The 24,719-nt window shown below is 37.4% G+C and overlaps 1 protein-coding gene across 2 annotated transcripts in view; it reads left to right on the top strand.

Moving 5' to 3' along the window:
* The window catches only part of rab28 (RAB28, member RAS oncogene family), a 38,283-nt gene extending 14,556 nt beyond the window's left edge, over positions 1-23,727 (top strand). Inside the window, exons 5-8 of one of the 2 annotated variants that reach the window (XM_038297660.1) lie at positions 17,316-17,419; positions 17,508-17,585; positions 20,409-20,510; positions 22,511-23,727. In XM_038297660.1, the coding sequence (XP_038153588.1) occupies positions 17,316-17,419; positions 17,508-17,585; positions 20,409-20,504 (278 nt within the window). In that variant the 3' untranslated portion in view covers positions 20,505-20,510; positions 22,511-23,727. The remainder of the gene's footprint in view (positions 1-17,315; positions 17,420-17,507; positions 17,586-20,408; positions 20,511-22,510) is intronic. The other variant, XM_038297662.1, reaches the window with a different exon arrangement.
* The last annotated feature ends 992 nt before the right edge of the window (positions 23,728-24,719 follow it).

Here is a 24,719-nt window from a genome sequence, read left to right as displayed (position 1 = left end):
AAAAAAACCCTGGAGCGTCTCAGAAATTCACCTCCCACCTGAACATTAGGGTGAAGCTAGAATGGAACGGATCAGACAAAAGCCTGATAACATTTCCCTTGTCTGACTCGGACTTTGTGGAAGGACCTGAACATCAACCCTCATAGATGATCTCCATCCTGTCCGAGTCTGAGACAAGTGATGTTGGTAGAGTCATGCCCCAAACCACATGCAGCTTTAAATATAAGAAATTGTTTTTTTTCCCTTTATAAATGAGTAAATACGCAAGCCATTTACAATTACCCTCTTATTTGTCTTAATATATTGTGTAAAATCCTCTTAAAAACACATTGAAGTTAGAGTTTGAAGTACTTCTTCAGGCTTTGTAAGGCTTTGCACGCTTTAAAAATTTGTTTAAATTATTTGTAGCATAGTTGATTTCATATAGTTGTTGCTAAAAATGAGGTCAGACTTGTAAGGCTGAGCTTCTCTGGATGAATTTCTTCCTTCGGCCATTTTCTCGAGTGTGTGTTTTCATGTGAAGGAGTGAGTGTTTTGATGGTAGCAGACGTGTTTGTTGGAGCACTCGGATAACTGATTGGTCTGATAAGAGAGAATTTTAGAGCAATGGGAATGCTGATGTTTGTGAACTCATGGGAGTGACTGACTATGATTTAACATCTCTTGGCCAACAGACCCAGGTTACTTCTTATCAGCAGCTCTTTCCCTCCTAGTTGGTACCCGTTTGCTCGACCCCCCCCAATCCAACGCCAATCCAGTCCCATGAAGTCGCTTTAAGGTGAGGAGCTCGATGTTAACCAGATGAATCTTCTCCTATCAGTCTGCACCCCCCCTCCTCCGTCTCCAAAATAAAGGCCAATAATGAGAGCTCTTTTTAAACATCCTCTTGACAAATGTGGAGTCATGGCTGCCGCTGTGTTATTGTAAAGAAAGGCGATTCTGTGTGTGTGTAATGGTGACTGTCCACCATCCCGAGTAATGATGAACAGCTAACAGAGCAATGCCTGCACACTGAAAGCTCCCTAATGTTTCTCAACAGGGACTATAGGTCATGCTTTAATTCAGCTGTCTGGAGCAGATTCTCTTGTCTTCACATCCGTTGCAACTACTGATACCCTGCCTTAAGCTCTGGGCGCCTCTGTATTTAGGCTAGGTTTTAGATATGTGGGTGAAGTGTGCGTACTGTAATATTTAGGTAGTCTCATCACACCATCAGGCTCCTCATTCCCCTTAGCCTCCCACCTACTTTACACATACATTCTCCCCCTAATGGCTGCAGAGCTGCTCACGGGCTGTGTTTGTTATTTTCTGTTCCTAAAGGCTGAAAAAAGAAAAACAAAACCCCAAACAGATTGCCCCTATAGGAATAATTACTTATTTTGTGTCACTTTATTAATCTTTGGACCCCACGAAAAGACTGTCGTTTCTCAGAGAGCCTGACATGAGAGACGGCATCTGGAGCTGTACGTTTCCATCAGACCACTTTGGAAAACTTTAATATGACTTAAATTTTTAAACATTTTGTCAAATCTAATCCACTGACCTTGATCATTTTATATGGGTTTTATGCAATAGAAGAGCATGTTGCAAATCAATAACTGTGAATAATTTTTTTATTGATCCCAAAGAGACATTTAAATGGTAGAGAAAGGAAAATGGTTGATTTTTAAAACTGTTTATGGACATTGCAGGTGTGGAAAAAGACAATCAGATTAGACCAAAATCAAACCTTTTCACACAAAGTAAATAAATAAAATAAAAAGCAGCAAACAACACTACATCACCCTGAACAGGGTTCTCCACTGGTAAAAGCATGGTGTGGCAGCATCATGCTGTTGGCACAGAGAAGGAGGATAAAGAGCAACTGTGAGGGTAACTGACATGAGGTTACATAAGATTTTAAGTGGTCTAGTAAAGGTCCAGACCTGGATCCATTTGACAATTTAGTGACAAAGAATAATCTTCATGTGATGATAAAAACAAACCTTGGACTGCTGATAATAGTGGTAAATATTTTAATGACAAAATCAAGTCATCTTTCCTATCTGTGCCTCAGTCATTCTGTGGGCTTTTAGCATTTGTGTCCAGTGTGAACATCTGCTGCTACCGGTGTGTTTCCAGCTGGATAAATATTACATTGGCATATTAAAATAGGTTCAAAGCAGTTTTAGGATATTGGTAAACAATTATTGCTCTAAACATTTGTTTGTGATATTAATATTACCCAATGACTTAATGGCGATGATTTATTTGCAATGTATTGTGCAGACTTCATTCACAGTAGTCTCATTGTAGCCTGACTTTGTTTACTCTAAGAATTTGTAAAATGTTTAGCATATAGATTAGCATAGCTGCCACATATTCCTTAAATAACTTGCAACAGGAAGAAAGCCAAATTCTGGACCCTAGCAAATAAAATAAGTAATAGACAGGAAATGCAGTTATAAAAAATTGTCTTTATTGGTCTTTTACATTATCCACATTTGATTTAGGATTCTCTGAATATTTGTTCTCCAAGAACTGTAGCTTTTCCCTTCCTCCAGTTTCTATCCTTGTCGGACATTAGTGGTAAGCTGGGCAATGAACACACCGCATTCTTTTTCATGCAGAGTTTAGATTTCAGACGGTTCCCATGATGTTGCACAGAGAGCAGCAACATGTTTGTGACTGCTGAAATAGAAGTACAGTCATAACAAGGAGCTTAGCAAAACACTTCAGATTTATGTCTCTGGGAGGGCTCCTATTGGGGGAGATTTTGGTGTTTAACAACCTAAGGCTGCCTTTATAGTCTTTCTAATAATTTTAAATTTAGGGAAGCAATTGATTGGAGATTTTTCTATTTTTTATTTTATTTATTATTTTACCTTTTTTTTAGGTAAAATAAAGTATAATTTTTTTTTTTTTATTATTATTATCATTGGCTACACTGCTTCTTGCTGAGAATTACATTTTCCAGAATTGCTGTGACTGCCTTTCATTTTCTTTTTTAGTTATTCAGGGCCACTGAATGATTATGTCCCCTCTGGACCGTACCTCGGCCATGTCCTTTAACCATGTCAGGTACATCCTTTCTTTCCTTGGGCATATGATGGGTTAAGTGTTGTTTTTATTCACCCGCTGTTTTTGTGCTCCCTTGCCTTTTTTTAAATAATTATCTTTATATGCCAATTAAACTTTGTACATTTCAGTTAAATGTATCCTTTGCGTCTAACCCATCCCTTAGGGAGCAGTGGACTGGCACTGTGTAGTGCTGAGGGTCTGCTTCAGGGACCCAGTGTGGCAGCCTGTAGGACCCCAACCAGGGAACCTGCAGCCTTGCCAGGACACAAAACACTAAAACCACAAGGCCATCACTCATCAAAATAATGGGAGCACTTGTAACAATTCAGATTGAACAAGTTTACTAAAGCAACATGTGTGCACACCATTATTTATGTGCCTGCATTGAAACGTACACATATCCTTTGGTAAAAAGACATACTTGTGTGGTTTCTTGGAATACATTAGTAATGGAAGAATGCTTAGCTCTCAGTCTGTCCAAACATACTAGAACTGTGCTTACAGTGCTGCCTCATGTTATGCTGTATTATACACATTTTAAAGAAGGCATGAACTGTTCTAATATTCTCAAGATACGTTACTCTGGAGACAAAAGGCCACAATATCCAAGTATTTACCCCAAAATTGAAATCAAAATTACAGTCATTTGAGTTTCTAACTAAAACAGGCAACCAACATTAATTCCTGTTGTTACTTTAATATAGCATATAATGTATTGCTTTGTCATTGTAACTTTGGTAGAAAATCTTTAGCAGACATAGAATAGACACCGGGAAAAGTGAGAAGTATCTTTCTAATGCTGATTGACAATATTGTACCTTTTTTAATGTACAGGTCTCTTTAGGGAAACAGACATGCACTAAAAACATGTTGACTAACATATGATGCAACTTTTTCAAGTCAATACAATATGGATTTGGTAACTTTTTAGTGATGACCGATATTGACCTGATTAAATTTCCGCACAAATCATACTTTTATTACTTATTTTGTCGCGTGGGACGTTAAAAAGGCTTAATTAAGTAACTAATGTTATGTTACTAAAACAGAGAATAAATGTCTAAAATAAAACAAGAGGTATAAGAACAGCTGACCGACCCATTTTGGGGTTAACCAAAGGTTTATGTCAATTTTAAATAGAAGCAGAGTGCTTCTATGAGCATTATTATTTCTGACATTTTAGATGCTGATATATTCAGATACTGATTTTTGTCTGTTATCGGGCCGATTTCCATTGGATCAGGAAATCTCTACTTAAGGGCTGTACTGCATACAGTCAGTTCTGTATCATACTAATTGTATTAGTTTATCAGAGGGATGGATCCCATTCATTCATATCATCTGCTACAAATATTCCACAGCAACATGTGGGGGAAGGGCATTGCTGTATTACTCTTTGCCAGGTGCTGCCAGAGGAAAAAAAAAACACAACTGCATTTTCTCTGGAATCTAATTCTTCTGCTTTTGGGGAAAAGCTTGAAGGATCTGAAACCATAAGTGCTCAGAACCTTTTAGTATACTCTGATCTGGTAACCAGCTTAATGTAGGCAGCAAAGTATGTTGTATATTTTTTACAAAAGGTTACAACCTAAGCTGATGGATTCTTCCCCTCTCTGCGTCATACATTTAGCTTGTTTTGACAGCCTCTTAAATCAACGACTGTTGACATAAAAACTGATGGAAAATGTCCTTATCTGTGGCACTTTTAATTTGTATTTATGAAGCACATTTCATTTATTCCTGAAGCCTACATGTATTTAGTGGGTTGATTGCTACTCTGAAGTGGCGTTGTAACTGTTCAAACTTAGTTTACATATTTCTTTTGGGATATTAAGCCCACACCGTTTGTCAACCCAATTTGTTTTCATTAAGTGGCGATCGCAGGACCCTTTGCTCACTCCCCACCCATCACTATTCCCACTGCCATGCTCTCTTTCCCTCAGGAACTCCAAAGCATCCATCACAGGCTCGCACAGCCCTTATTTGGGTGACTTAAATGGGTTCAGTTCTCTTAACCCCTCCTCATCACTCATGTTTTTTTTTTTCCTTCGCTCCGTGGTTCTATCACTGGCCATCCACTCAGGCCTACCATGGGAAATGTTATCTCCTTCAGAGAGATAAGACCCCAGAACTGAGAGAATGCACACACTCAAAGATGACTTACCTGTCTATCTATTTATTTCTTTTGCTCTAGTATTTCTTTTAATCTGTCACATCTTTAAACACATCCTTGTGCATTCATTTTAACCTTGTACAAACACATCCTCTTTTAATCATGCATTAATACTCACTCTTACACTTATCTCTCGTGTGTAGACTGACACTTCAGCTGTTGCTACCTCTGCTTACAGTAATGTCTTTTCATTTGCTCTGTGTCTCTGTTGTGTTAAACAACATGCATGTGTTTGCTTTCTGCATGCTAAGGCAGATCGCACTGCATACCATCACCCCGCTGCTCTTCTCTTGCCGTTCAGCTGTGTGAAAGTTCAAGTGAAACATGGATATCCTCTAACTCTACTTTTCTCACCAAGCATGCCTTTGCCCTACAACATTGTCTGTCTTGAGCTGTTTGCCCTCTTGGCTTGGCCTTGGGTGGATTGGAAGCACCCGCCACCCCCAGCAATCCCTACCCTGTCACCTCTCTGCCCCCGTAAAGCTGCCACAGTTCCTGTCTGTTCAGTGTAGGCCTGCACATTTCTTAATAGAGAGATGCTCAGAAGTCCAGGAGTACAGAGAAGCTCAATGCACTTCTGTTTTTGGTTTAGCTCAAAAATGTTTTTCCTGGCTCAACCCAGTCGTACTTAGGTCCTCTTACAACAAACTAAAAGGTCCTAATTGCCCCCAGGGGAAAGGTTTAGCCACAATAGACATGTGGTGGGACAAAAGCCCAGTACTCATACCCGGCACCCTCACCCCTCCCCAGATAGGATAGATGAACACGTCAGCAGTGTCTGATTTGCTCTGTGGGTAGCAAGACCACAGATCCGACGCTGTAAAACATTATATATACAGTATATAGACCCAGTAAGGCGTAGTGTATGGTTGGATAAAGACCGGGAATGTTTACAGTTTACTGCAAATCCAATCTTTCCTGTTTCTCTTCACATTTTATTTAAGGTAAAGGGTCAAACTGAATGTGTGTATCAAATTTTCTCACTAACCACACTGACTGTAGGCTGCTGTCTGTCTGCAAATCTGGAAAAGATGGGAAATGGGGAGTCAGGTTGCAAGATGGAGAGAGATGAATAAAGAATTACAGCTGCATTGTGCTTTGGTGCGTAAATCGATGTAAAATCACCACTGCAGGGACTTATACTCACAGCCCTTTATGACATTTGTTCTATTTTTAAAGCTATGAGGGATCTACAGTATATCATTAGCCTTTCTCTAGCAAAGTCGAATGTTTGTCCTTAGTAACTGTTATAAATGCAGGGATTTAATTGTAACTGTTTTGACCCTGTATTTGTCTTTCTTGATTCTTACGCCTGTTGAAACATGGAAAGTCCTCATTCATTCTAGCCATCCATAAAGCAAATATTGTTGCACATGCAGTAGATGATCAGTCTTCGAATAGCTTCTTGTGTGGTAAGTCATGGGCCATTTGAGTTGCACAGCTCAGCCACCTGACCGAAGTGCAGCCTGGAACCCTCATCACACTCAGCCTATACTTTATTTCTTCACTGCTTCACAACATTGATATGGAGGAATTCCTGGAAGGGCCCGTGCTGACACAGGACTGGGCAAAGACCTGATTGATGTGAATCCACAGGCATATATTATGCATGTATGCGAAAAATCAACAGTCAGTCTGCAGGTTTTTTAGCCATATTTGCTGTTTTTTTTATATTGTTAAGTATTACATCATATCGTTCAGTTTTTATATTTGATGCTTTTTATTCAGGCAGATATAATCACAACTCTTTCCACCTTGGGACTCACTGCTGAGACATCTGTGGCCAGTGGAGGCCAGTCTAACATCAATGTGCATGTGGAGACATGGATTTAAGTATGGAGATGAGATGCATATAAATTTAAAAAATCTTCTCTAGCTGTGTATAATTATTATAGTTATGGTGCCGCCTCACAGAGGCAGCCATTACTGCTCTCCCATAAAAGTCCACTTAGTTTAACAGCAACAGGAGAGAGCAGAGGACATGGCCAGTGAAACCCCGGACTGCTTCTTGTGCGGTCGGCTCAGAACTGGGCTTTTTGTTCACTTTTCATGAGTCCTTGGAGCCTGTTAACCCAGCCTGCGAGGCCCGTGGCCCCATGTTTTACTATACCAGGGACAGCCCACCACTCTAGCTCGCTCTCTGCCTGCAAAGCTACCGCCGGACACTCTCTGTTTAACATTCCCTCACCAGGGAGGAAGACCACATTGTTTTAATAGCCGCCGTGGAGTATCTGATTATCTTTTCAAGTGTGAATTCATGTGCATACGTGGCTGCATGTATTTGCACACGTGTTTGTGTCCGCACATCATATCGCGAGCAGCGATCAAATGACGAGATGATCTGTGATCAATGAGCTGTCGACAGAACACTTCTGACCTGGAGAAAACCAAGTCCCCCGACGGTGCTGGTCCGTTTAAGGCCACCAGGGCAGGGGCGCCGCTGCACAAAGAGCGCTCTGTCTCTGTCAGGAACCCCCCGAGGACTCCTCCATGGGCCCCGCTCTCCTCGACAACACCCAGCTACCTAACAGCACTTCATCTGTCTGTACTTATTCAGAAAAGTCAAGATAATATTATCAACTTACCTTCTCACTTAAACATAGTGATTATTATTTCTAATAATTCTGCGACGAGTTAAGATTAGGTTAGACAATGTCTGAAGTCAGCAAAAGATTGCTACCACATTGAGCGGTGACATTTCTGCTCTAATTTGACTTTCCCCTTCTCTAACTGGCCTTTAAATTGATACTACAGTAACACTCAAAATCTGCTGCAGTAAATTATGTGTTCCAGCATTTTTAAACAAACACTGCAAACCTTAGACAATATCTGCACTGTTACATTCTAATGAAACAGACTTTTATTTTATATCTGAATAGCAGCTTAGTCTGAAAAGGGAGAAAATTGGTGAAATTTATCTTTATTTCACTTTAAATATATCCTAAATGATATAACTGTGTAATATTAAGAAAGGGAAAATATAGTCCTACTTTTGCATTATGGTCCATGGATTATATGTTCAGGATAATTCTGCTCTGGGTGCTAAAACCACCGTTTTTAAGAGTTCTCTTTGACTCATTTTGGACTCAAGTCATTTAAATGCTTCACAAAAAATCCAGCACTTATTTTTGTTTTATTAGCCACATGTACTGTGAATGTTAAATCTGTGTCTAATTCGATCACAGAAGGATTTATTACACTTTTACTGACTTTTTAAATTGTTAAGCATTTCCCTCAATCTGCCACCAAAGTTTATTGACTAAATAAAATGCCACTCATAATTAATCTTACTTGTAGAAAAATGACTGCAGTTATATAAGAGTGGGGATTACTTAACATCCTAAGTAGCCATGTACGCACTGTTCTGTTTTTGGAGATTATGTTTATAAAAGTTTGTGGTGAAATTTAAGAAACATTTATGTGACCAACGGCGTAAATAAATCGCTACCTTAAGGAGTATGTTACACTTCTGGTTGCCTCTATGTGAATCATATTATTGATATGTCAAAATAAATCCATAGAGCCTCTTCAGTGTGACCTGTTTGCCAAAAACTTTTTTTCCAAGCAGACATTGGTCCATTTGAGATTCCAGTGGGGTGATCAAATTTAGAATATTGGCTAATTTTAGCTTAGCAAAAGGGGAAAACAATTTCCATAGAATCTCAACACAGGGAGAGAGACGATATCATAATCTCAGAGGAGAGCCATTTTACATCTACACACCCAAACAATGTTTTTCTTAATCTTTCCACTCTTGGACCTGGTTTAAAAAATCCTAGTTTTTTTGTCCACAAATGCCAATACGCTCATACATGGAAAAAGGAACAAAATATCTTTGCAGATGCACCGAAACTTGTCACAGTCTCCATGGAGTGTTAGTGAAGATTGAGCTAAAATTGTTTTTCCTCCCATCTATATGTAAAACATCTACAAAGGGCTGACTTTAATATTTTCAATTCTATAATCATTCCTATTGATTTTTATGAATTCCAAGAACTTCTTCAATGCAAAATCATTTATTTGAATAAAAATGGCAATGAATGTCTCCAAATCAATCAAACAGGCTCTAACATACTGATGTGACTGCTATAATAATTTCTCTAAATTTTATAATTGTAAATTAATATTTTGATCTTAAAACATAGACCTAAACAAGATTTGAAATGAAAACCTGCAAATAGTAGAAATAAAAAGATTTTACTTAAATGAACATGCACAGTATTTTCAGTATTTAGGAATGCACATCCAGTTATTTTGGATCAATTAATCAGTTAAGGTGTATATTATAGATATATCTGACAACCCTCTCCAGACTGGATAAGCAGCAGAGCACCGTTTTAAACACACTGCTACAACTTCACTGCCATGTTGCACAGGAAATACTTTTCTGAATGCAATACTGCTTGTTTTTAGCACAGTCAATTCATTTTCAAAATTTAATATTTTCAAATGTTTGTATGAAATTCTAATAAAAAATATCTTTGTGGCTTTTTCATCAAAATTGTAATCTCTGTCCTTTTGTTATATTTTATCATACAGTGTTCATAGGTTTGTAAATATATAAGCCAATTAACAGCTATTATATTTAATATTAAACAGCTGAACATAATTTATAGAAAAACAATGAAACAGGACGTTGTTTTCTTAAAATAGAACAATTTATAGAAAAACTGTTTGTATCCTCTGAATAGTTAAAAACAACTTACTCATATTGATTGATCAGTCACTGCCATTGATTATGGGGACTGGTTGCCACAACCTTAAACATGGAGAATGCCCAGAGTATTATTTCTTTTCTGCTCATCTGATATCTACATTGTAAACACAATAAGCCAAGCTAACATTAGTTTGTTCATTTTTATGCTATCTGCTCATGTAGGACCTGCCAGCAGCTGCTTCACAAACATGCCACTTGTAGCCTACCAACTGTACTTTTAAAACATTTATTACATTAATTAAAGATCCTTGCTTTTAATCCTTTTACTACTTTATTTATAGAAATGTGCCATTTAGAGAATAAGTTCAATGATAATAGTCACAGCAATATTGTCCACTTTTTGGCCATCAAAAAACATAGAAAACCAGTAGAGCTAGTTTTAACTTAAAAAAAAAAAAATAGGGCTACAAATAAGGTTTACTGTGTCCAATGAAACACTGGAGAAAATTATTTACGAGATGTTTTTAGACTTAGCAAGAAGATTTAAGTGAAAAATTGGTGTACTGGGTTTCAGGTTATACCATTAAGAGCAGTATTAAAGCCGATTATCCTTGCCTTTATTATATTTATAGTCTTAAAAGAGTCCGGGTTGATATTTATAAGAAACTGAAGCAACAGGGTTTTAAAGCCATAGTGTGAGGTAATGTTGGAAGTGATGGGCTCTCCCCTGGGGTTGATTAAGCTCAACCTTGTTACTCTTGCTTAATGGGATATGACCCTGTAGAGCCTTGAAACTGGCTGCACACTCACAACCCAGCCGTTTGTAACGCACACAGACTCTTAGGGGCACACACACTGCATGCATTCCACTTGAAGTCCTCATAACTCCCCAATGCACCAACTGCTGTTTGGTTTAAAACTGGCCTGCCAGCAATTAACTGTGTTATTTCTAGCTTATTCTCTGGCTGTTGCTCACTGAATAAACTTTTCCAATTGCTCCCCAGCAGCCACCCGAGAAGAACAGCAAGTAGGTGTTTCTGTTATCACAGTGTGCTTTTAAATGACACACCTAGGATTACCCAATCTAGTCCAATTCAATTTAGCTCGTTTAGCCAATGTCAGACGATTACAATTTTTCTTTTGCTGGATTTGTCAAAATTTTTAAAATGTAAAAATGCTTTATAAAAGATCACATTATTAAGAAAAACTAAGCAAAAACTTTTTTTTTTAATATCTGTATGCATTTATCAGTGGGGCTGCAAATTCTTAGACCATTGGATTGTAATAATAGTGATTTTAACGCGTCACATTTGGTAATAAATGTTCTGGTGTGAGATTTACTGTAGTGCGAGACTCCAGCCAACAGACTGAATAGTGATGATGCTTTTAGTCTGTATTCCCCTAGAGCCATAGGCTTCTAACTGTTAATAAATATGTTTGAACGGTTATAATACTCGTTCTTTTCCAAAAAATTTTGCCGTTTTTTTTTTTTTTTTTTATATATAGTATAAATTAAGCTTATTTTACTACTCTAAATTCAATAACACCAAACCATATCAATAGCCTGTCTTTGATAATTAACACCCGTTAACACTGTAATAATCACACTTTGATCTCATACTTTACGTCACCAATCAATTTTATCCAGTACTACAACTATGTCTTGGATTATAACCTCATGTTAATACAGTGAATTGACCTTGTTTCCTCCAATGAAGACTGACTCAAGTCAGGATGACAGATGCTTAAAAGTGTAAAACCAACGACATGGCCCATCCTCTGAACACTGGATGTGGACTTATCATTACATACTGTTTAAGTTCTTACTTGTTTTTACCGATGAAAAAAACGAATTAGGCTTAAATTGATTTTTTTTTTTTTTTTTTTTTTTACAAACTATTGCCCTTATTGTATTGAGTAAAGCAGGTCTTCATAAACTAGCATAACTGTTGCTAAAACAGCTCGTTTGGGTATTTGGCTTTAACCAGTGAGGGTCAGGGCTGCATGTCTTTCTAATTTGTATTTAGTAAACACCGCCTTAGAATATTAAAATTCTAAGAATATGCCCCAAATGGTCCCTTTGTTTCTCAGTTTGTATGTTTGGTTACAAGATAATCTGAAAATTGCAGAGTATATTTTGTAGAGTAAAAAGCCCCTTCGGTAGTGTTCTGAATTAGCATTACCCAATACAACCTCCTGGTGTTGATGAAGGAAGTATTTACAGAATGGGATTTTTAGAATCAGATTGCAGGGCGAAGCCGAAGATGCAGAAGATGATTTTAAATAAATACAGTTGGACCAAGTTGCAGCCAAAATGTCTTTGTGCATTCTTAAAATCTTTCCACAACACATTTTTTTTCCTGGATCATCAACAACAACAATTATTTAGGGCTCACTTACAGTTGACCCCGTTGACCGATCATTTTTTACCCATCCGTTATTATTTAGACTCTTTTTTTTTTTTTTTTTTTTTGTAATTTCACCACCAAGGCTCTTCTAATAGGAAGTAAAGTAAACATTCTGGAATGGTCCACATTTATTACCTGAATCAAAAGGACTTTCAGCTCATCGTGACGAATAAATTGTCAACAGTTGGGTAGAAATATGTTGCCTGGGTGCCATTCCGAACTTAGTCCCGCCCACAACGTTTGAGGTCGGGAAGTTCGGTCTGGCATTGCTCAATAAAAGCGCGAGTATGCTCGCACAATATCTGGCGGGCCAATCAAATTGTCAGGGCGGGCTTTATACGATGATGGACAGATGATCAACAGTAACGTAATCAACCACGTCACCAAAGCGCGCTTGGGTGACAACAACAATGGCTGCCGCTGGAGAGTTGAAGTGTGTAGATTCTGCTATTAGGTCTGTTCTAGAAGATATCGACAGCAAATTAATTTTAAAAGAGGAACAGAGAAACGCGATCAAGGCTCTTCTTATTCTAGGGGTGCAACTACACGCTTTGATTTTTGTTGACAACAACTATGCGTCGCTTAACATACGTCACGCACTCCGTTGCTCTTATTGGTTGTAGGTCTATCCAATTGAGTGCAGAGGCATTTTTTTTCCTGGTTCGTTCGAAACACGCCCCATAATCACAGCTCTATGGAGCAGTATCAGACTCATATTCTGACTAGAATTGAGTAGGACTACATCATGCTAAGAAATATGTAGAAAACTTTTTTACTTTAAGCTAAAAGTTATTAAACTTTTTAACTTAAACCTAGTTGTATTAACTTTTGGGTTATGCCTGTCCTATTTCCTGCCAGAATCAAACTTGGTTCAAAGACAATGTTTTTTTTGGCTTAACTGTTAAAAGTTTGTTTTCTAACTGTGGGCTTTATGTGTTTTCTAAGGGTTGTGCTTAAATGTTTTAGTTTCTCTTAATTTTATAAATTGTGTTTTTAAGAAACATAAAAATCTGTTACTGAATATTAAACTCATATCTTCACATTGTAGTAGTAATCTAAGCAGCAGTAACCTGGTTATTAATCCATTTTATTTGCTGATTTAAAGTCTTAAGGAGAAGCAAAAACCCTTTTCCATGTCAGCCTGATTTCAGGAGGATTGACTCTGCCAGTGAGTGGGTTTTCTCCCTGAAGGAGTTCAGCTCAGATCAAGACTGGGCTGTATCATGTAGCGGGATATTTTCCTCTTATTGGGTTTACCCTCATTTAATAGGTCACTGCTATAACAAACCAATTATTTACGGTAAAAGCCTAATTCATCCAGCAGATATTAATCTCCAACCATTGTCTGGTAATTTAGCCCAACCACAGGCAGAACTTTTAAATAAACACTGATGGTGACCAGAGAGAGAGAGAGGGTAATCGCTCATGACGAGTGATGATCCGCTGTACTATCTCTATTCGCTCAGGGGCCTAAACAGTTTATTTCGTGTTTGCAGTCACTTCCTAGAGGCTGTTAAGCTGATGTACAGTTTGACAGAAACGGAGGCAAACCAGATCACTTGAGTAAGATTGTTTTGACCTGATAAGTAGAAAGAGGTACATTAGGGAGAAAAATGGAGCAAAACACTAAAACTCTAGGATTAGCCTTGTATTAGTTTACACAGACCACAGGCTAAAATATTTAAGGTAAGAAAATAGATATTATTCTGTAACCAATTGGGGCTACATATGTGCTTTTTGGCAGTGATCCTTACTGATCATAGAACTAAGGATAATCTTAATTTGGTCAGCAGGATAAACACAATTTAACCGCATTCTCACCATATGCAAGATGTCAAATTAGGCTTTTTTTCACAAATCTTGGTGAAACATGAAGTTCTGTAATGATGTGCTACTAAACAGCAATGGAAACTGCTCATTACACACCCAATCAAGAACTGATTCATTTAATTTGTAAGGTGGTGTGCGGCTTTAAAATGGAAAAGGCTCAATCATCACACTTGATCAAACAACTACCTTTAAAGCTCCACATTTTAAAGTGCCTGGACTTTAATGTTAACTTTCTTTAGGACTTGATCCTTTCTGTGCTTATTACTCAATATTTACACGGTGAGTGAAATAAAAACGTTTATGAAGTATTTTTGGTGTAGAGCAGTAGATTGATTTATATATTTCTGTAGAAAATATGCTTTCTTCTTCTTTACTATATTTTAAAGACACAGTTTTCTATTTTTTTTTAACCTCTTTTATGTGATCTATTTAGCTCTTTCTTCTTGGGATGTGAATTTAAAGAAAATCTAACAATAATATAGATTTACCCAGGATACAGCTATTTTTTTTTAACATGATTGGCTATATATTTCATATACTGCATATGCTAGAGCTTATTTCGAGGTATAATGTAAACAAAGGTTTGCACATTACATAAATGCATAAAGTCCTATCACCAACATTATGAGAATCAATAACATGAAGCCCTTTCTATTTATGCATTTATAAATAAAAGTTTGATGATTCAATGTTTGAATAATTTGAGGAGTTTAGTTGATAGTAGGACAAACTCAAAAAATTATTCACTTTATTTCAAATTTAATGCAGTCAGATGTCATGCTAAATAGCATGATAGCCAAATGGCATTATTGTGTCCCATACCAATAATGATGATGCTGAAGAGCTAGAGAGCTCCCCAAGTGACAGACTACTGCATCCTAAATGCAGATTCTTCCTGAATGTAGACTTTCAACCATCACTGTTCCAACTAACTTTTCATATTCCAGCTCTTTTTGTATATATTGTTTTATTTTTGGAAATAGTTGATGTGATGTTTTTCTGCACCAATATGCATGAATAATAATAAAGATAATTTTCTGTTCTACACAAATTAAAGTGATTTAAATCCTACATTTGGTTGGCAGCATAATGTTTGCACACACTGGCACAAGATCAATCAAATAGAAAAACTTCTGTTGGAGCTGATTAAAGGACCAAGTAGGAGATGGAAAACAAGTCTTACTCACTGAGTCCATTCTAAAGATTTAAAAAAGACATGCAGTGGTATAGTGTTTTCTGATGACTGCTTCGTCTCTTTAGATGTGAGCTACTCCTTGCTTAAAAATGTGTTGACATTTTAAAAGTTTATAAAAGATTTCAATCCTGTTCAGCAGACAAAGAATTATACTTTTTTCATCTTTCTGTTTTAAAGGACCTTGAAATCTTCAGTTTGTCACACTAGGGAGTCAACCTTTTTACAAAAGTATTGGTAAATTGGTCTGGATGCACTTCTCTTTAGACAAACTTAGTGGATTGTATGTTTTTCTGTTAGTATTGTTAGTGTCATCATTTTAGTGTTAACAGTGTTTTTATGTTATTGCTGTTAATCTATGTAACAGCTCTCTTTAAATGAGACAGGGACTCTTAAGAGATTTTCCTGTGTAGGTAAAGGATTAAACAAAAGAGATTGAATGAACAAAGAGAAAGCAGCCAGGGGATTTTCTCACACTCACTGATGCAAAGAAAAATGTTACCAACTTTAGTTATAGTTTCAGAGAGAAAAATAATGTAATGACAATAAAATAATTGCTGACAGTGTCATCAATTGGCCAGGTCAGCTAATCTGTTAATACTATATAAAAGCAGATTATGTAACAATTTTATGATTTTTATCACCTTAGAGATAGCCATTGATGCACACATCCATGGGTGGAACTCTGCTGCATTAACCTAACGTGTGTCTCCCTTGACTCACTGTCTATAGTGTTAATATGGGTTAATCTGAGTGCGACGCACGATGAATTACTTTTCCCAAGTGCTGCAGGATCCAAAGGATTAAGAAAGTTTACTTCTTGTAGCGTGCTGGGTGCTGATGCCTAAGAGCTGACAATGTTTATGCATGGCTACAGATGTGACAGTCTGGCCTGCACATTAATCCATTATAAGAAGGGCTTTATGTGTATAGGCGTTCTTCCTGTTGCAGGGTTTACATTTCTTGCCAGACATCTCTGCCATTCTCCACTTTTGCCTTTATTCCAGCCACCCTCTCATACACTTTTTTCTCAAATGCACTCTGAGGGGCATGAGAACAGGCTAAATCCTTGACAACTTCAATGAAACTTCAAACAAAGAGTAAAACTCAGAGCCGGAGTTGGAGAAATGCAACACCTTACAGTAGTCTGACCTCCCCAAGGTAACACAGAAATGTATGCACCAGATACCGGGCGTGGCCACCTTCCTGCACAAAGCCAGCAAAAAAGAATGGAGCTATTGCTTTCAGCTTCAGGACCCCCAGGTGACCTTCCTTATCGACCCCTGCATGACCCCCTCAGGATGGGGAGAAAGAGCAGGAAAGCTTTCGGTATCATTGCACAGGAGTCAGATACACAGGAAGATCTTCACAATAGGTAAAAAGGATGCTGTCATTGTGCATTCTCATTGGAACGGTGTGTAGGTAATGGTCCCAGCTCTTGATTCTTGCACCCACCTTAAAGGCCCAGAGTGGTCATAAGTCAAACTCTGTTCTCCATCTAAACTCTCAGTGCGAGCGTAGCCTCAAGTCTTTGCTCATTCATGTATTGTTTCTTATGCTTTTCAGCACAGATGGGCTGCTTTTTCTTTTTGAGTCAAAAAGAGGTTCATGGCCTCGGGGTTGAAATGTGCTTCACTTATAAGGAATGTGTAAAGTCCAGCTTTAGCACCAGCTGGGAATACTAGCTCTAGGCTATAAAGATTATAATTACCTCCTTAAAATCCAGCATTAAATTAACTTCAAAACCCTCTGCAGTAGAAGGTTAGGGAAGAAAATGACAGTTGAAAGGTCTTTTTTTTTAACTGACTATGTGCACCTTGTCTGAACACTAGGCAGGCATCTTCCATCTTAACCCATGTTAACAGTCGTAAACAGTTATCCTTTCTGTTTATGTTCTGATATGTTAACCTTGTGAGAGTATTGCGTAACCACCATATAAATCTACGCATCTATCTTCTGTAAGATTTCTCACATCAGGCCATCTTTTCTCTTTAGTCGACCTGGAGCACATGAGGACCATAAAGGCAGACAAACACCAGCGCTTCTGCCAGGAAAATGGCCTCATCAGTCAGTTTGTATCGGCAAAGACGGGTGATTCGGTTTGTATAACCTTCCTTTGATGAGTCACCTTTATTGTTTTTAGTCAAATTTTGGATGCTTTATTTTTTTGTTTCAATCTTCTTGCAGGTTCACCTTTGTTTCCAGCGAGTAGCTGCTGAAATCCTTGGTATCAAGCTAAATAAAGCAGAAATAGAGCAGTCCCAGGTGAGCCTATTGCATTTGATCTTAGCTAGTTTACCAAATTTCTTATTTTCTCAGGCCTCTCTTGCACTCAAATGCAATATTTAAACATTTTTATATTTTATATTTTCTAATCCAATCCAGGTTTTTCTAGGTTTTATGTGTTCTAATTTATCTAAATTTGTCCGGAGGTCATAGAATACTAAAACAGACCTGAGAAATCAGAGGTAAGCTAAAGTATTGCATTGTTTCATGGTTTTAAGGCTGACAAATAATGCATACTCAAATGGCCATAACACATCCCGAAAATTAATTGATATCAAGTTTTTAAAAGAAATGTTTATGAACATGGGCTGCACAGTTTGTAACACTGCTACCTTGCAGCACAGTGGGTTTGGGTTCCATTCCCAGCCCGGGTTTTTTTTTGCATGGAGTTCGTATGTTCTCTCTGTGCAAGCGTGGGTTCTCTCCGGGTACGCTGGCTTCCTGCCACAGTCCAAAAACCTGACTGTTAGATTAGTTGGCATCTCTAAATTGTCCTTAGGTGCAAAGTGTGTTTTTTTTTTGGCATTAATGTAAATAATTGCAAATAATGTTTATTCTGGGTTCCATCAATAAATCCATTAAAACTGACTGCCAACACCTAATTACAGAATAAAGTTTCCTTTAATTTCAGTGTTATTATTAAGTAACATTTTTATTAACTTCATGTATTTAATGTGGTTTTGCTAAAAATTTCTTCGTGGGGGCAGCACATTTTAAACACAAACACCATACTGTAACACAACTAACACACAAGTGCATTATTTACTGTTAGGTGTGATTAAAGGCAGTGGATTTTGTTCTGCGGTATCAGATTAAAAGGTGCTTTAGACTAGACACAATACATTAAAAATTGTCATTGTAAAACACTTGATGAGTATCAATGCTTTTTTAAGGGGTTTTCATCAGAGTTTGAACTTAAGAGAGGTCACAGAGAGTGTGTTAGGTCATCAGAGGTTACCACACCCCGACTCTTTTGTAGTTATTGTTGTGTAAACATGAGTTTGTTACGTCTGCTCCTCAGTGATGGTCTTCCTACCACTGATGCGATCCTTCTGTAAATAGAACCACGCTGACCGCATTAATGCATGAAGTCTGGGGTCAAAGGTAGATAGTTGTAAGGGTGAGGAGGTTAGGGCAAGTTGTCTGATTTATTTCGTTTATCTCCCACTGTTTTGGGATGTAAAGGGATCTCTGCTTGCCAGTCAGACCAAGGTGCCCAATGGTGGCAGCTGTAGGATTTACAAGGTCACCTCCCTTAGAAGCATTAATCCTGGGTCTGATATGAATGTCTGGAGCCACACTGGCTGGGCAGTGGTTGATGAGCATGGGGGCTACAGAGAGGTCAGGACCCCCAGAGTAGGGAGAGCATATAGAAGAATGACTGACCAAATTCCCAGGATCCACTCCCCTCACCAGAAGGGCTGCTGACCAACAGAAAATGGCTATACACTAATAGAGCTGTCTGTCTGTTTCACTCTCCCAGTCCTCCCTTGATAGGTCTATCACTTAAGAAAAGTGCTTTAATCCAGAGTTATCTGGTTAGATGATTGGCAGGATCCACTTTACAACCTGAGAAATAGATTTGAGATGTTCACACATAAACCTCATAAACAGAGTAATGTCAAATAATAACCATACTGTTTAAATCACAATTAGCTCTGTAATAAAATCCACTTGGAATGCGAAAGTGTTACAAAATTTAGGGTAATCCAGTTTATTATAAAACAATCCTATTGCATGGTCACAATTGGATTCAAGTAATATAGGGTGGCCTTGGTATAATATAGAAGCGATCATGTAATGGCTTTTATTAAGAAATGAATCTGTCTGTGGAAGTCCAGCTGATAGGATTAAATCATAGAAATTTTGCAGCAATCCCTGCCAAACATAAGAATTCAGTCGTTCATTAATAAAAACTCCATCACTGAAAGAGAAAATCCCAATCTTAAAGACTGCACAGACAAAGAAAAGAGCATTAAATAAGAAAAAAAAAAGTCTCCTCCAAGGAATAAAAAAGATAAGAAAAACTTCACCCATTTGTAAAGGAAACACAGAGTTTAAAGTTTGTGTCATGAAGCTTGAGCAGGTCATGGCTCTGGGTGTAGCTGTAGGCCCAGCAAAGCCTCATTATCAGCTGTCATGTTTAGAGAGCTGAACATGAGGGTCACAACCTCCGACAGTATTGTATCTGGCTGGCAGCCCTCTCCGTCTTGGTTCTCTGTCTGCCGGATCAGATAGTGAGGCTGCAGATCACTCAGTAACCCTGACACCAGGCTTCGGCGGCTCATTAATTAGACAAGCAACTGGGGAACTCTTCTGTAGTCATGCAGAATAAGAAGGTTAAGGTTGTTCTGTAAAATGATCAATATAGACAAAAAACATTTTGACCAAAAATAAAACCACCACTTTAGTCTAAAACTCAGCTTTTGTTTGTCTAAAAAGCTCTGTTAATCAAGATGCTTTTTATATTTTTTAGTATCATCGGAGAAGCTAATAACTTAGCTTCAAACATTTTTGAAAAAAAAAAAAAAACATCCAAAAACAAAGCACATATATTCAACATCCTGTTTCTTATTAGAGGTTTATTTTTTATTTCAGTTCAATATCAGTTTCATTTAGTATAATAACCTCTATAGTTATTTAAAACTGAATGACTTAGAAGTAGCGTTTTTCATGTTATGGTTGTTCATTTTACTCCATTGTCATTCTTTTCCCATCCTTTAAACTTGTTGATCATTCTTCTCTCTGCCGTTGCTCTGTTTTCTTTTTTCATCTGTCCCGCTACATTTATCCACTGCTCAGAGGATCGTGAAAGCTGAGCTGGTGGACTACCCACAGGATGAAGGCCCCATTAGACATGAGAACGCTCAGCAGAGCAAAATCTGTTTGCTTCAGTAATTGAAAGTATGTCTCTACAGTTAGTGGGCAGACCTTATATCCACTGTAAACCGTAGGTTTGTAGTTGTAAATTAGATCCCTGTCGTTAGGATATGCCCTCTAGAAATATGTAGTTCACCTTTTTACTTCTTTGCCATCCGTCATCTTCTTACCTTTTTTCTTGTATTCATGTTGTATTGTTGATATGCCCTATGAGCTGTTATTTTTTTGTATGCAGCTGTGACTGTACTACTTTGCCCAACACAAATTTCCCTTTATGGGACAAAAAAATTCATCTTGTCTTAAGTAGTTCAGTTTTATTTTACTAAAGGCTTGTTCACACAACATGATTTAAAAAAGACCAATTGATTTTCACAACACAAGAGACCCCAAACATGATGATTAAAAATCACCATACAGCATGTTCTCTCCAGCCAGATGACAGGAGCAGTACACCACACACAAGCCGGTTTTGACGCTTTTATGAAGCAAAGCATTCAGACGCATCCAACACATGTTGTTGGTCTCTGTATATTCCCCGCATACAGGGCGAATGTTAGCAAAGGGAAACCAGTGACAGCCCAATCAAGCTGACCAGTCACTCTGGGATTTCCTGCTACTGTTTGAACCAGCTGGATTAAATATAAAATGTTTTTTAGGTTGTAGTAACTGCAAGTACCAGAATTTAAAAGGTATTCATTCTTAAACTGTTTCACAACAGTTAAGAAAATATGTAAGTGGAGTTATCAGAGCACTCTTGTTTTCCCTCATACATGAAAATAAGATTGACGTAGCGTGTAACCCTAAGTGAAGAGTAACCTGTTTATGTATATTGTTCAGTTTTCATGGTTTTATGCTGACAGCTCTGCAGGAGGAGAGATCACTGTTTGGATGCAGTGTTTGTCTCCCAGCCAGATCCTGGATCAGCTTCTCTGATTGTTTGATGCAGCGGGTTGAGCAGCAAATGTTCAAGTTTTCTTACTTCAGAAACTGATTTGAACAAGCTTGAATCACGGTACACCACATAGGAGAGGATAATGGGACAAGACACTCCATCAAGTTGGATTTTCCCTGATTTGCTAGAGGAGTTTTAGCGTTCTGCTGAGCAGAACTGATCACACAGTGCAGCGAGAGGCCCTGATATCTGGTCATGATTTAATTGTCATGATTATCTTGCTGTGTGAATCCCCCTTAACCGGTCCTGATGGTCACTTCCACTTCAAGATACATAGAGATGTTTTGTTTCAACCAGAGTTTGAAATGTTGGCATACATGTTGAGCCTTGTGTTAAAGAAACAGCTCAGCAGATTTAGATAATGCTTATTCAGAGTCTGACCAACTCCATGCTCATGTCTGCACACCACATATGTTCTCACAGTCAGCAACTGCTGTAAAGCATTCTGTTAACTTTGGCTAAGAAAAAGCCTCAACATTAGATTCTACAATCCTGACCAAATATATTGTATTACTGGTTGTTAAAGATGTTCAGTTAGTCTGTTGTATTTTTTTGTGCAAAAGAAGCAACTTAAAATAAACATAAAGCAATTATAGAAATGATTCTGCTATTCCACATAAACATGGAAAGATCACGCCAATAGTCTTAATCGCGTAAACAAGCAGACCAGGCAGAGGTCATGGCCTCTGCAGGTAATGCACAGGTGGATCATAACAGTTGGGGCATATTTTCCAAAAAAAATGTTTGAACCAAGTTATTCTGTTTAAAAAGAACATGCATCAAATACTAAGGAGGTGTGATGGATGTACAGTTACTTAATAAAAGTAAACAAAGAAAAATAATATAAGTAAATGAACCTTAAACAAGAAGAAATTTGTCTTATTTATTGTCAGAAAGTGAAAAAAAGTAAACATTTTCTAAACTTGTATAAATAATCTGCTTTGAAGAGTAAAACCACAGTTTTTACATCCTTTGGTGTCCAAGGTTGTAGCTTACTACCCAAGCTTCCTTTAAAACAGTGCAATCGCTGCAGCTGCTTTTTAACTCACTGTGTGTGTTTCCATGTTTCCAGCGTGTGGTAAAGGCGGACATCGTGAACTACAGTCAGGACTCCGTAGCCAGGACGGTCAACACCCCTCGCAGCTCCATGTGTGCAGTTCAGTGATCTCTCCAACAGAAACACACATGTATCAAGATGTAAAATTGTCTTCAGTCAGTATTAGTTTGTTAGGAATTTTGAGTGAACTGGATAAGAAAGTGTTTGGATCAGGGTCTCTGTATTCTTGTTTCAGTCATACTGTGGGGATGCAGAACAGCCGCATAGTTCAGATATTTAGCAGGACTTAAATCTTCACTGGTTCACCAAAATAAAAAAATGGGACCTCATTTTTTGTTTTTAAGTTTATGTGCAGCTATCAATTTTTCATACACTGTTAAAGCTTTTACCTGATATATATTTTAGAGTCAAGCTGGTTATTTAAAAAAGCAGTATAGGAGTATATTTTTTGTTTTTTTTGCTTAGGCTTCTCGTTTCATAGAGTCAGCATGAGTCAGCATTAACAACTGTTTGCCACATGCACTCAATGTTAAGTTTCAAATGTTTAATTGTGACCGAGGTGAAATCAACATCTTTTATGATTTCCCTAAAATCTTTTCTGCTAATTGTGCAATTCACCAGTAAAACTGATAAACAGAAGTGAAATTCCTGCTGTTGCTGAAAATCTTTTTACAAATTCTTTGCAGGTCAATCATTAAGTTACGTCTTGCAAAATTTTATTGATTCAGGTTTTTATTAGATCGATTTAAAATACAGGTGAATAATTCTGCTATTCCTATATTTTGTTTTCTCTCTTTAATTCTGCTAGATCCTGTGAAGTATTGATAGGCCTAAATAGAGCTGAAATGTCAAGAGTGCATACCTGAGAGTCCATAAAGCTTTACTTTCAGTTGTAAAATGAAGGTATATCTTGGAGAATGAAAATAAGGTCTGCATTTTCCTGTTTGTCTTAAATGTGTGTTTAATTTTTTTTTTAGCTTGTCCATCTCCATGTGTTCAGTTTCTAACATCTGTTTCCAAATGGAATCTTCATGATGCTATACGCCAGCTTGATGTTAAAAAATAAATGTAAAACTAAATTGTCGCTTTATCAATGCTTGTAAAATATGTACCAGTACAATAAGTCATCTCACTTATCAGAGAGCATCCTGTAAACAAAATATACTTTTGGTAATGTAGAGTTATATTTGACATCTTGTTACCAAATAAAGAAATATTACATGGAAAACTAATTCTGCTTGCATCGTCCCTTTGTAAATAAAAAAATGGTCATTAAAAATGGAGCTTTAATTAGTATTTTCCCTAATTTGTTTTTCCTTTGGTTGTACCACTAATTAATGTTTCAATTGACATGGTCTAATGCCACAATTCCTGTTTATTCAATTTTTTTGAACTATAGACACCTACTGCTCTCTTCCAACTGCCATTATAACACAATTTAAGGAACATTCTGGATTGTCTTATGAATGAAATTAAATGTTTTCTATTCATACCTGCTGCATGAAGTGCTTTACACTAAAGCCACATTCACTCTATTGCAACGATTTGTACACAGATCAACAGCTTGCTAGGCCGTTTTCTGTCCCTTGCCCAGGGGCACATCTCCATGTAGGGAAGCTGGAACTAAAGATCATTTTGCTAATCAATCTGTCCATTATTTTTTCAATTAATAATCGGATAGCAAGAGGTTGCTTTTTTTTTTTTTTAACAAGTTAAATTAGGTGATATTAAAAATGTTCCACTTGAAGAGTTCTGGATAGAAGATATTGATGAACAAAAAAGTTTTTCCATCTTAAATGCAAAATGTTTATATATTTCTTTTTGGTATAATTACTGCTCTAAGTAGGTCAGCTAAAGTCATGTTTTAGAGTCTCTATACTCCATTTTAGGTTAATTTGAAAAGGCCCCTTTTGGGCACGTTTTTAAACACTCACGTTTGATTTAATTTTAATTAAATCTATAATGAAAACTCAACAGATGGGGGTCTTTCTTAAGGTTTCCTAATATGGACAACTGCGGGTTAAATGAAAAGAATATCCCAGTTTTTCTATGCCCTCCTTAAAAAAATCAAACCAAATAGAAAAATAAATCAACTGTAGAAGCTTTGATGATAATAATACACAGCGAAGATGTACATCAATCATCCATAAAGATTGGAACAAGTGTCTGTATTTGTTGATGGTTTTATCTGCTGGAAGATTCTTGTCTGTTTTCTTTCTTAATA

The sequence above is a fragment of the Cyprinodon tularosa genome, unplaced genomic scaffold, assembly GCF_016077235.1.
Source record: "Cyprinodon tularosa strain WSP-4 unplaced genomic scaffold, ASM1607723v1 ctg393, whole genome shotgun sequence".
Taxonomy (NCBI): Eukaryota; Metazoa; Chordata; class Actinopteri; order Cyprinodontiformes; family Cyprinodontidae; genus Cyprinodon; species Cyprinodon tularosa.
Note: the sequence above shows the minus strand (reverse complement) of the source record. Positions and strands in the feature narration are given on the sequence as shown.